This window comes from Lynx canadensis, chromosome A2 (genome assembly GCF_007474595.2).
Source record: "Lynx canadensis isolate LIC74 chromosome A2, mLynCan4.pri.v2, whole genome shotgun sequence".
NCBI lineage: Eukaryota > Metazoa > Chordata > Mammalia > Carnivora > Felidae > Lynx > Lynx canadensis.
This window is the reverse complement of record NC_044304.2, coordinates 11,757,475-11,771,106: the sequence shown is the minus strand read 5'-3', so window position 1 is coordinate 11,771,106 and position 13,632 is coordinate 11,757,475. Positions and strand designations below refer to the sequence as shown.

Below are 13,632 nucleotides of genomic sequence, written 5' to 3'. Positions count from 1 at the left end.
AACCATCCATCTTTTCTCTTGGATTTGGGCTCCCACCTGTATCAAGTTTTGAATCACGCTGGGGTACTTTCTGAGGTATGTAGCTGACTTGATCGGTGTCTGTGGCTGCTCCAGAGTCACACTTGAAAATGACAACGATGTGTATGAGGTCTATCATGGGTCTCCACACCTGCCAGGGCATTTCTCTCCTGGTTAACCCATTTTTTTGGAAGACTGGTATGGTTTTGCACTGACTTTATTTTCCAGAAGGAACTTAAGGAAACTTTTATCAAATGTACGTTTGATTCACTGTAGCCGAACATTCAGGTATACTGACGATGTAATCATTACCATATTCGCTCATCCACCCGAGAGAGTGGATTGTCCTTCGTGTATTCAGATAGCCATCGACATTTTTACTAATGGTTAACATTTCTGAATCTGGAGGTATTGCTTGTGTTTGATTAGTTCCTAGATATCGTATAACAGAAGTTGTCAAAGTGTGATATGAGGACCCTGGGGTCCCGGAGACACTTTCTGGGGGACCATCAGGTGCTTACTTTTCCAATGAAGGTGAGGATGTATTTTCATCATATGCTCGACTAAAACAACATGTTGCCACAGGCTGAATGAAGAAGCAGAATGAGCATCAGTTGGTCTCCAATCCAAATTTGTTAAAATGTTTTTTAAAGCCACTCTTCTCACTAAATGTTAATTTTGTAAATGTACTTACTTTCTTAAAAACATGTTACTTATATTGACAGTTTGACTTATATTACAGTTTGAACAGGTTGAGCTTTCTTTCTTTCCTCTCTCCCACCTTCCCTCCCTACCGCCCTTCCTTCTTCCTTCCCTCTTTCCTTCCTTCCTTCCTTCTTTTTTTCTAGGGAGAAGAGAGAGAACATGTGCAAGTGGGGAGTGGGTAGAGAGAGAGACAGGATATCGTAAGCAGACTCAATGCTCAGTTTTGATGCCAACATGGAGCTTGATCTCACGACTGTGAGATCATGACCTGGGCAGAAATCAAGGGTCAGACCATTAACCGACTGAGCCTTCAGGTGTCCCATGAATGTATCCATACTACATATTTTCAGACAATCTCAGTGTTAACTTCTAATATGGTGAGAACGGAGAGTTGTACTGCACCCAAACAGGAACCCATCAGAGTCTCACATTTTCTTGAGTGTTAAGAAATCACCAGACCACAATGTTGGCGAGTCGTGTCTTTACAGTTTGTGTCACCGTTGGGAATGTTATCTTAGTTTTGCTTAAAGCTTATACTTTGAATGATTACTGCTGGAGTAATTCTGTGAGAAATACTGAGTGTTGCGAGCCGATCTTGTCTTCTGCAGACTGTGCTCTCTATTGCTGTGGTACCTTATGTCTTCATTCTTTACTTTTTCTGGGTGAAGGAGCATGTCTCTTTCCTTCCCATCCGTACATACCTTCTTTCTTGTTCTTATTTATAGCACCGCTCATGACTTTCAGTTCCGTGCTAAAGAACAGCAGAACCGGTGAGTATCCGGGTCACTTTCCCAATCCTAACATACTGCGTCTGTAGTCTCCCCATTTCATATATTGTTGTATAGACTCATGATTGTCATGCTGGTCACCTTCATTCCCCTTCTGATCTCACCAGATGTAGCACCCATGGCTGGTCAGAACTATAGCATGGTGACTGAGTTCATCCTCGTGGGATTCTCTAACTTCCCAAGGCATCTTCTGCCCACCTTCTTCTTGCTGTACCTGCTCATGTACCTGTTCACGCTGCTGGGGAACCTGCTCATCATGGCCACAGTCTGGAGTGAGCGCAGCCTGCACACGCCCATGTACCTCTTCCTGTGCGCCCTGTCCACCTCTGAGATTCTGTTCACTGTTGCTGTCACCCCTCGCATGCTGGTTGACATGCTCTCCACCCACCGCACCATCACTTGGACGGCCTGTGCCAGCCAGATGTTTTTCTCCTTCACATTCGGCTTCACCCACTCCTTCCTGCTCATGATCATGGGCTACGACCGCTACGTGGCCATCTGCCACCCCCTGCGCTACAATGTGCTCATGAGCCCCCGTGGCTGTGCCCGCCTTGTGTCCTTGTCCTGGGCTGGTGGCTCAGTCATGGGAATGATGTTGACCCTGATAGTTTTTCACCTCACCTTCTGTGGGTCTAATGTGATCCACCATTTTGTCTGCCACGTGCTTTCCCTTCTAAAGTTGGCCTGTGGGAAGGAGACATCCTCTGTCACCTTGGCTGTGATCCTGGTGTGTGTCTCAGCTCTGATGGGCTGTTTATTCCTCATCGTCCTTTCCTATGTCTTCATCGTGGCCGCCATATTGCGGATCCCCTCTGCTGAGGGCAGGCACAAGACCTTCTCCACATGTGTGTCCCACCTCACGGTGGTCATTGTGCACTACGGCTTTGCCTCCATTATCTACCTCAAGCCCAAGGGCCCCCATTCTATGGACAGTAACACCCTGATGGCCACCACCTATACAGTCTTCACCCCCTTTCTCAGCCCGATCATTTTCAGCCTCAGGAATAAGGAGCTCAAGAACGCCATAAAGAAAAGCTTCCAGAGAAAATTCAGTCCCTTAAGCTCCTGAAGGCCAGTTGGTGGTGAGGAAATATGATAGCATGCCTGGGGATAACGAGGTCTGTCTCCATAGAGCTTTTGTAAGGATTCATGTATGTGAAAAGACACACATTGATAGATTATGGATACCTGCTGGGTATTTGTTTTTCTCCAATTTGTTTGACCCTGTCTTCCATAGTCTGTAGTGATCATCACCTCTTGCTCTTGACCCCATGTGATGAACTCCTTCCTATATTCTGTCTATGTTGTGTTCTCTACCTTTGGGCTAGTGGGGAGCATCACATGGATGTGTCTGGGCACTGATGCCCATGGTTCTTATTGAATGCACATGCAAGAAAGGAATTTCTCCTTCACCAACATAAGGATAAACAAAAATAGGAAAAACTAGTGCTGCCAGAATTGGGGCTTTTCTAAGCAGGAACTGTGTCCAGTATTGTATATATTATCTTTTAATTATAACAAATGCACAAAATAACATTAACTATTTGTTTCTAAGGGAATGGTTGAACGTTAATGATTCTTCACTGTCTTTGGAAGGAATAGATCCTAAGGAGGTTACTATGTTGATCTGAGTAGAGTGAAGAATATCAGAGTCCGAAGTGAAGTGAGAGAGGGAGGGAGGGGTAGAGAGTGGGTGGAGGAAAGGGTTCAGTGTTTGGGTAATAACGTAAAGTGTGTTTACAGGAAGTTGCTTTCTGACAGCTTATGGAAAGTCTTCTTCCTTTTTCCCCACATTACTTTCCATAAACATCATGTTCTCATTGCTGTGGTTACTTGAATCTATCTGGGGTATTTGTTGGAAGGCATAGTGCTATCTGAAGATAGAACAAAGAGAGGTCAAGGGTGTAGGTACCCCTTTATGCAGAAAAGAATTGTTGGTAGAAGTCACACAACACGTGAAGGAAGGGGTCACATGCAACTTTAGGTCTGTCTGACTCCCATGCTGGGGTTGGGAAACCATATGTCTGAGCATCTGGGGGAGGGGGGGCTTCCATTGGTGTAAATTCTTAGTTAAATTGTGGTCAGATATTTGAGTTGCAGTCAGAAGATGTTTTACAATACTAATCTAAGGATGGTTGCCACATATGAGTACCTGTCACTTGCTAAATGCTGTGGGAAGGGTTTCCTATGCATTCACTTTTCTAAGCCTCAAAATAAATTATCCTTTCTCCACATTTAGATATGACCCACATCTATCACTAATCACATTTTTGAAATGCAGAAAATGCAAATGTGATAGGTAATTTGTCCCAGGCCACAGTGCCATGAAGGCAGGGAGCAGGAATCGATTACAATGTGCATGTGTGTGCAGTTGGTGATCAGGAACCCTCCTCTCTCAGGTGTCCACAGAGAGAAGTGAGGTCATGACTGGGAGGAGAAAGCTGTCATTAGAAGGAAGAGACCCCTTTCAGGGAAGGAGGGCAGGTGGAGCCCTAGGCACAGACCCCTTTCACACCGCCAGAGGGAAACACGGACTACAGAGGAGTTTATGAGACACTTTGTCTCATGAACACTGACAACAAGAGCTTGGCAAAACCGGCTATGGCAATTTTGGGGTTCCATTCATCATTTACTCATTATCGGTGTTACTGACAGATGCCCCCACAACCCCCACACACAGGATGTGCTTCTCCAGAGCCTGTGGCTGCGTTCCCTGACCCAGCAAGAGGGAGTGTGCAGATGAGATGCAGTTAAGATCTGAGACAGGGGGATTACCCTCATCACCCAGATGGGCTGCTATAATTGCAAGTGTCCTTATACAAGGGGGCAGGAGGGACCAGAGACAGGGAGCAGTAGGGGATGTGACACCGGAAGGAGGAATTGGAGTAGCTGAGGCAGGAACCACGAGCCAGGAGATGCGTGGTGCCCTCGAAGCTGGGAAAGCAGGAGACACATCCCTCCCCGGATCCCCCGAAGGATGCAGCCCTGCTCACACCTGGACTCACACCTGGTGACCCTGATTCGGCTTCTGGCCTCCAGCATAGAAGAGGATAGATGTGTGTGGAGTCAGGTCACAAGATTTATATGCTTTGTTACAGCAGCCCCAGGAACTGACTCGTGAAATGGCATCTTGACATCAAATGTTATTGGGTTTCACTTTACAATTAGTTTCAAGCCAGATTCTCAGGCCATTCTTCTTTGTGGAGAAGACCTGGGGCGTTGAGATGGCTCTTGAGAAGTGCTGAGTGTCCTTGGAATTCAGTCAACAAAGGTGAAGGAGTCCCAGTAGCCCAGCTGCAGGGTTTGCTCATTGGGATGTGTTTTGAGGACTCACCTGACTGTGTAGCTGCAGGGGCCCCAGCACAGGGCCTGGGGTGCGGTGTGCCCTCAACCAACACTATCGGAGCAGAAGCTGGAGGACAGCACGAACGGTCTCCGTGCTCGACATGGACCGTGTGACTCAGGAGGGATGCTCACCCTCCTGTGTATTGGGGACCCTGCGTTATAATTTTAATTACTGGTGTTTTAAGACTTAATTCTGTCACATTATTTAATGTATACACTATGTATTCTATATACATTCATGTACATACATGTATATATATACAAAAGTTAATATATACTTATATATGTTTATTTATCCTGTACAAATACACACAAACACACATATGCTCGTATTCACTACACCAACACAAAATGAAAGAAAAAGAGAAAAACATCAAACACTGTCAGGTCATAAAGGAAATACAGGTACATTCCCAAGTACCAATACCCAAAGCCCCAAATATCTGATCATTTGGCAATACTACTGGACTTTAATAAGAAAAGGACCCCTCAAAATTCCCATGTATTTAGAATGTAAATATTGGGTGAACCATTTGACAATGCCAAAGTAACATATTAGTCATTAATCATCTGGCTAAAAGGGACATTAAGAGATACTTAGAAGTGAATGATAATGCAAACTTGAAATAACAACTACATGAAATGGATTGTGTCCTGGAATAGAAAAAGGATATTAGTGGAGAGTCAAAAGAATTCTAGTAAGAGCTGTTGTTTGCTATACAGTGTTATATACCAGCTTTCGTGCCCTGGGTCTCATCATTGTCCTGGTTCTGGAAGATCCCGGCATTCAAAGGGGTTGTTGGGGGGAGGATGAGAGTTTTCTGTATGCTTTTTGCAGCTTTCTCATAAGTTTAAAATTAGTTAATAATAAAACATTACAGGGCGCCTGGGTGGCGCAGTCGGTTAAGCGTCCGACTTCAGCCAGGTCACGATCTCGCGGTCCGCGAGTTCGAGCCCCGCGTCAGGCTCTGGGCGGATGGCTCGGAGCCTGGAGCCTGTTTCCGATTCTGTGTCTCCCTCTCTCTCTGCCCCTCCCCCGTTCATACTCTGTCTCTCTCTGTCCCAAAAATAAATAAAAAAACGTTGAAAAAAAAAAAAAATTTTTAAAAAAACATTACAAAATAAGGTATCATTCAAAGTTGCACAAAACCTGACAACAGTCTAGGAATTACTTTAAACAAGTACACACAGGAGCTTCATGGAGAACTATGAGACCTGTAACAGACAGGAAACATGACAGATGACCTAACAAAATGGATGAAAGCAAAAGACAATATCAGAAAGATGTTCATTCTTCCCCAAATTTAACCTATACATTCAATGTAATGCCCTCAAAAACATCCAGTTGGACTCTTGAGAAAGAGCATAAACGTATTGCAAAATGTTTATCAAAAATAAGGACCCATGAATAACTGAGTCCATCTGGAAATGAAGAATGACAGGAGGTGGGGGGAGACTCACTCTGTAGACACGCGACAGCATCTTGGAAACAAAGCAGTGTGGGATCAGTGCAAGGACAGACAGTGACCAGTGGTTCCAAAATCAGAGTTCGGAGACAGAGCCATTCATGTATGGTTAAGGTCACACCACAAATCATTTGGAAAAAAAGGTGAATTGTTTAGGGGATGCTGTTGAGGAAAGTACCTCTCTCTACAAACAAAAACCAAAACTAGACTCCCAATACCCCACCAAAAAGAGAATCAAGATAGATTGAAAACATAGTTGTGAAAGATAAAAACATAGCTAATGACAGCAAGTGTGATAGGATCTTTGTGCTCCAAGAACAGGAAACACGTTCCTTAAAAAGAAAAAAGAGTACAAACCTTCAGTAAAAAAGATCAATTCTTTTACATCGAAATTCTGAATCCTTTTAACAAAGAGCATCATGGATAAAGGTTACAGATGACAGAGAACAGAGAGCTACTTGCTGTATAAGTTCCTGAGCTCTGCCGCTCAACCTACAAGCTAGAGTTAACAAGACCATAGTGCACAATTAAACACTTGTTAAGAACATAGACGCCAATATTGTATTCTCATCATCAAACTCGCTAAGAGACGAGATCTTATTTATCCCCAACACTAAAACAGACATGATGATCACGTGACCTGATAGACATGCTAGCTATTAGTGCAATGGCGGTCGCATTATAATGAATAAACGTACCAACTCAACTCACTGTACACCTTAAATTCACACAAGTTTATTTGTCAACTAGATTTCAATAAAAAAGAACTTGTTAAGAGGGTAGATGTCCTTTAAAGTTACTAACACACACACACACACACACACAGAAGGGGACATGAGGAATCTTTGGAGGCGGTACATAACATTTATTACCTTGATTGTGCGGATGGTATCACAATTGTAGGCGTATGTCCAAAGTCATCAAAATGTACACGTTAAATATACGCAGCTCTTTGATATTATGTATACCTCGATCAAGCTGAAAAGAACCCATTGACAAGAGAGTAATATCTAGAATCCACAGTGAGAAAAAAGAGAAATGAGGAAACCAATGAGGAAAAGGACAGGCATCATGATAGAAAGTGGGCAACAGGGGAGCACAGGTGATCTGCAGCTGAGGAAACGCACTAGGCCAGCAGCAAACAAGGACATGAGCGGCTCACTAGCAAGGAGAGGAATTCGGTTTACCACAGCAACACTCAGGACACCTGGGTGGCTCAGTAGGGTAAGCGTCCTTGTCTTGGTTTCAGCTCAGGTCGTGATTTCATGGTCCGTGAGTTCGAGCCCCGCATTGGGCTCTGCTCTGATGGTGTGGAGCCTGTTTGGGATTTTCTGCCCCTCCCCTGCTCATGCTCGCTCTCTCTGTCTGTCTGTCTCTCTCTCAATAAATGAAAAAACATTAAAAAGTAATAAAACAGCAGCAACCTGTGAACACAGTGGGTACAGGCTCCCCATCCGCTTGCTAGAAATCTGGATCCACCCTGTGTTGGCCCAGATGTGAGATGAGTAGACTGAAGACGTCCTCACTTGGTGGTTCACGGCCAGATTAAGGGGACACTTACCCAAGGTCCCGCAAACCCTTCTAGATCTCCATCTGAAACTCAGCTCAGTGAGGGGACGTGGTCAAGCCATTCATGGCAGCCTTGTCTGTGATGGCAGACAGTCAGGGGCAGTCAGAGACACCCCCACCCTCACCTGGGGGCAGGGCCAAGTAACATGGGGTGGGCGTGAGCCACGAAGCTCTACACGGCATATAGAAAAAACAAACCTGACAGCCACAGAGCACAGGGGATGGCTCTGAAGCCGCAGCTCTGGTGAAAAATTGGAAAAGAGGTACACACAGGTATGTGTATTTGTATCTGCATCACTGACACATGCATCTCGATGATACATACTAATATATCCATGATACACAATCTGTCATTTACATATATCACTGAGATTTGATGACAAGGCTTCAAATACTTACCTTGGGGCAGGGCTCACCCCCATATCACAGCACTGCTTCTGCCCCCTCACCCAGCCCCCAGAAGGTTGTCCCCAAGTGTTATCTCAGAGCCAAGTCAGCCAATGCTTGGAGGACCCAGGACCCCACCTGGAAAGTGGACGATTGGGCTGGGTGTCAGGATGGGGTCTCTCTCTCATGCAGGAAAGAAGCATTTGGGGGCAGCAGGGGCCTGGGGTGGCCCAGCAATCCCGGGGCACCAGACTCAGCTCCTCCTGGACCTCATCTCTCAGCCACCATCTCTGGCCCCTACTGCCGGCCTCTGTGTGCCGTGGTCTAGCCCTGGCTCTGGCCTCACGCCCCGTCTGCTGGTGCACTGTGCCCGCTGACCTCCCCTCTCAACTCCACCCTCCTCTGGCTGCCAGACTCCAGCTCCTGACACAGACACACCTTGTGGAGTCATGCCAACCCGGGGTCCAGGGCAATCTCTGCTCTGCAGGCGAGTGCCCCCTCCCCACCTCCTATCCCCACCCCCTTGGGGAGCCCACCCCTTCCTCTCTCTCACAATGTCTGCCTTGGATGCCCTGGTTGCTGCTGCACTGGGGCCAGAAGTGAGCGGGGCAAGAGTGTTACCTCTGAGGGCGCCCTCCCCTGAGGCAGATCCCAGGGACCTGGCCCCAGAGCACTGGAAGCCGGATGTGAACTCCTCCATGTCCAAAGAAGGTCGCTGAGGCCCTGGGAATGCCCTTCCTTTCTCTCTCTCTTCCTCCCTCCCTCCCTCCCTCCCTCCCACTCCCTCTCTTCTTCCTCTCTAGTCATTCCTCCCTTCTCTCATCCTCTCTACTTCCTTCATCCATTCATCACATCCACTCTGATCTCTAGCTAAGGGACCCCTCTGAATCTCGGGACCTGAAAATAACACTGATGTAACCTGGCACTAAAAAGCCCTCAGTGTGGGGACAGGAAGAGCTGGATGCAGACATATCACATTTTATAAAATGGAACAACACAATTATGACATACTATAATATATAATATACTGTGGTTGCACCAGAACAATATTTATTCAGTAAGTTGAGTGTCGTAGTCAAATAACAAATATTTAATAAACTTCTAGTATGTGCCAAATGGGCTTTTCCTTTTGATACTGATTTCAAAGATTTTTGTTCGGTTTTAAAAATCAGTGCCTCAAAGGAAAGGCATTATAATTTGTGAACTAAATTATACATCTTGCATTTAATTAGCTTAGTAGCTGAAAGACTACTGTTCCAGGGAAAACGTCATATATGTGATGAGATGGTACATTAAAAAAAATAGCAAGAAGTTATTCAAAGCATGAATTTAAAACATACACTAACATTATTACATGTTACATGGGTTATATATGTTATATACACCTATGTACATATACACATCTCTTTGTATACACATCCATCCTAGTGGTTCTGTTTCTCTGGGGATTCCTGAATAATACAAAAAAAAAAAAAAACCTTAAAAAAGAAAAACGGGCCTGGTAAAAGTGTCACCTTTCTGTCTAAAGAGATGAGTTTGAGATCTACCAATCAATTCCTGGTGGTTTCCCCTTCGTGTAAGTACTTAATCTGTCTTTTCACCCCCTGCAACTCAGCTGATTTTGTAATGAAACCCCAAAACATTTCATGTCAGGATACCATTTCAGGAGTCAGTTTCTGGGGCTGCTGTAACAAAGCATATAAATCTTCTGCCCTGAAACTACAACACCCTCCTCCTCATCTGAACACCCTCTCTTGATGGGTCAGGGAACACAGCCACAGACTCTGGAGAAGCACATCTTAGGAATGGTGGGGGCATCCGTCAGTAACACCAATAATGAGCAAAATAATGAATGGAACCCCAAAACTGCCGTAGCTGGTTTTGCCAAGCTCTCGTTGTCAGTGTTCATGAGACAAAGTGTCTCATGAACTCCTCTGGAGTCCGTGTTTCCCTCTGGCGGTGTGAAACGGGTGTGTGCCTAGGGCTCCACCTGCCCTCCTTCCCTGAAAGGGGTCTCTTCCCTCTAATGACAGCCTTCTCCTCCCAGTCACGACCTCACTTCTCTCTGTAGACACCTGAGAGAGGAGGGTTCCTGATCACCAACTGCACACACATGCACATTGTAATTGATTCCTGCTCCCTGCCTTCATGGCACTGTGGCCTGGGACAAATTACCTATCACATTTGCATTTTCTGCATTTCAAAAATGTTATTAGTGATATATGTGGGTCATATCTAAATGTGGAGAAAGGATAATTTATTTTGAGGCTTAGAAGAGTGAATGCATAGGAACCCCTTCCCACAGCATTTGGCAAACAACAGGCATTCATATGTGACAGCCATCATAGGTTTATTATTATAAAACACCTTCTGCCTGCCACTCCAATATCTGGCCACAGCTTTGAGTAAGAATTTATACCAATGGAAGACCCCCTCCTGGGTGCTCAGACACATGGTTTCCCAAACCCTTGGCATAAAGGGGGTGCTCACACCCTTGACCTCTCTTTTTCCCATCCTGAGATAGCACTGTGCCCTCCAGCACATCCCACAGATAGATTCAAGTAAACACAGGAATAAGAAATTTATGTTTTATTGCAAGTAATATGGGAAAAAAGGGAAAAAGATTTCCTTAAGATGTCAGAGAGCAACACCTTTTTTTTTTTTTTTTAATTTTTTTTTTCCAACGTTTATTTATTTTTGGGACAGAGAGAGACAGAGCATGAACGGGGGAGGGGCAGAGAGAGAGGGAGACACAGAATCGGAAACAGGCTCCAGGCTCTGAGCCATCAGCCCAGAGCCCGACGCGGGGCTCGAACTCCCGTACGGCGAGATCGTGACCTGGCTGAAGTCGGACGCGATGCTTAACCGACTGCGCCACCCAGGCGCCCCTGAGCAACACCTTTTTAACAATCTGTATGTTCTTCCTCAAGCACTGAATCTTCTCCGCTTTCTCTCTCTGTCACTCTGGCTCTCAAACTCTCTTTCTCCACTTTGCATTCTGACATCCTTCACTCAACTCATCTCAACATTAGGAATCATTTAGGGTCTATCACCTCCAAAGAAGGTGGGAACTATAAACATGTAACCATCTCCTTAGAATAAAATAGTGAATGCTCTTTTGTGCATTTGCTATAATTAAAAGATAGTACTTACACAACACTGGACACAGTGCCTGATAACTAAAACCCCAGTGCTGGTGGCATTTATTATTATGCTTACTTTTGTTTATTCCTATGGTGAGGGAAGTTTGAGAAAGTCCTCCCTTGCTTGTCTATTCGAGAAGAACCCTGTGCATCAGTGCCAAGACACATCCGTGTGATGCTCTCCACTGGCCCATAGAGAGCTAACACATTCTTAGAGGTAATGGGAAGTAGTTCATTGCATGGGATCAAGAAGAAGAGACACTGATCACTAGGGCCTATGTACGAGGGAGGTAAAAAAAATTGGGAAAAACTAATACCTATCCTGCTCCAAAACCCTATGCATCCAACAATACCTAATAAGTATTTCCATATACTGAATTCCTACAACTGTCCCCTGGAGACAATCATTATTCTCAGTCCTTCAATCATATGCCTCACCACCCAACTGGCCATCAGGAGCTTAGAGGAATGAATTTTCTCTGGATGCTTTTCTTTATAGCATTCTTGAGCTCCTTATTCCTGAGGCTGAAAATGATCGGGCTGAGAAAGGGGGTGAAGACTGTATAGGTGGTGGCCATCAGGGTGTTACTGTCCATAGAATGGGGGCCCTTGGGCTTGAGGTAGATAATGGAGGCAAAGCCGTAGTGCACAATGACCACCGTGAGGTGGGACACACATGTGGAGAAAGTCTTGTGCCTGCCTTCAGCAGAGGGGATCTGCAATATGGCGGCCACGATGAAGACATAGGAGAGGACGATGAGGAATAAACAGCCCATCAGAGCTGAGACACACACCAGGATCACAGCCAAGGTGACAGAGGAATTCTCATTCCCACAGGCCAACTTTAGAAGGGAAAACACATGGCAGAAAAAATGGCGGATCATGTTAGACCCACAGAAGGTGAGGTGAAAAACTATCAGGGTCACCATCATCCCCATGACTGAGCCACCAGCCCAGGTCCAGGACACAAGGCGGGCACAGCCACGGTTGCTCATGAGCACATGGTAGCTCAGGGGGTGGCAGATGGCCACGTAGCGGTCGTAGCCCATGATCATGAGCAGGAAGGAGTGGGTGAAGCCGAACGTGAAGGAGAAAAACATCTGGCTGGCACAGGCTGCCCAGGTGATGGTGCGGTGGGTGAAGACCATGTCAACCAGCATGCGAGGGGTGATGGCAACGGTGAACAGAATCTCAGAGGTGGACAGGGCGCACAGGAAGAGGTACATGGGCATGTGCAGGCTGCGCTCGCTCCAGACTGTGGCCATGATGAGCAGGTTCCCCAGCAGCGTGAACAGGTACATGAGCAGGTACAGCAGGAAGAAAGCGGGCAGGAGATGCTGTGGGAAGGTGGAGAAGCCCACGAGGATGAACTCAGTCATCATGCTATAGTTCTGACCAGCCATGGGTGCTGCATCTGGTGAGATCAGAAAGGGAATGAAGGTTCGTAATTTATCCCATGAATAACAAGGTTGATTCAGCATCAGAAAACCTATCATGTGATCAGTCACAGGAATAAACTAAAATAAATATCATATAATTATATGAATTCAAGCTGCAATCCTGGATTGCTAAAGTTCCATTACTATTTATGGTTTAAAAATTAATACATAATTGTCATAAAGTATTGCACCATTTTAGATATACAGCATAATGGTGATAGATGTATATACCTTAAAAATCTTTTTAAAAGCTTCTTCTCAACATGAAGTCAATGGGGACTTTCTTAGCTTACTGGGAATACATAGCACAAAACTAGCAAATAGTACACGAAGTGGGAGAAATAGATGTATTATTTTAGCATCAGGAAGAAGCCAAGGTTACTCACTGCCTCTGCTGTTCATTAGATGGGAAGTGAAGCTGGCAGTGATGCTTGAGAAAAAGTAAAGAAGGAATATCAGGATTGGAAGGGAATAGACGTGATCATCTACCTAGAAAGGTAAAGGAATGAAGACAACTATATTAGAACAAGATGCAGAAGATGAGGTCAACTTCCCAAATTCAGTATTTCCTGTAGAATTATACCTGTAATAATCATGCAAATCCTCCAAAACCTAAACATAGAACTACCCTACCTTCCAGCAACTGCACTACTAGGTATTATCCAATGGATACAAAAATACAGATTTGAAGGGGCACATGTAGCATTATCAACAATAGCTAAGCTATGGAGAGAGCCCAAATGTCCATCGATTGATGGATGGATAAAGAAAA

The 13,632-nt window shown here is 45.2% G+C and overlaps 2 protein-coding genes across 2 annotated transcripts; one reads left to right on the top strand and one right to left on the bottom strand.

The window, feature by feature from the left end:
• The first annotated feature begins 1,277 nt into the window (after positions 1–1,277).
• LOC115499869 (olfactory receptor 10H3-like) lies at positions 1,278–2,782 on the top strand. The gene is made up of 2 exons (XM_032592511.1): positions 1,278–1,352; positions 1,449–2,782. Exon 2 carries the CDS (start codon positions 1,573–1,575, stop codon positions 2,578–2,580), a length of 1,008 nt encoding a protein of 335 aa, XP_032448402.1. The 5' UTR covers positions 1,278–1,352; positions 1,449–1,572; the 3' UTR covers positions 2,581–2,782.
• A 9,091-nt stretch (positions 2,783–11,873) lies between these two features.
• LOC115499873 (olfactory receptor 10H3-like) lies at positions 11,874–12,824 on the bottom strand. The gene has a single exon (XM_030294108.1). The coding sequence runs from the start codon at positions 12,822–12,824 to the stop codon at positions 11,874–11,876; it is 951 nt and encodes a 316-aa protein (XP_030149968.1).
• Positions 12,825–13,632: the final 808 nt, after the last annotated feature.

Coding starts and splice junctions, on each gene's coding strand:
- LOC115499869 (XM_032592511.1), top strand. CDS start 1,573: ATGATTGTCATGCTGGTCACCTTCATTCCCCTTCTGATCTCACCAGAT.
- LOC115499873 (XM_030294108.1), bottom strand. CDS start 12,824: ATGGCTGGTCAGAACTATAGCATGATGACTGAGTTCATCCTCGTGGGC.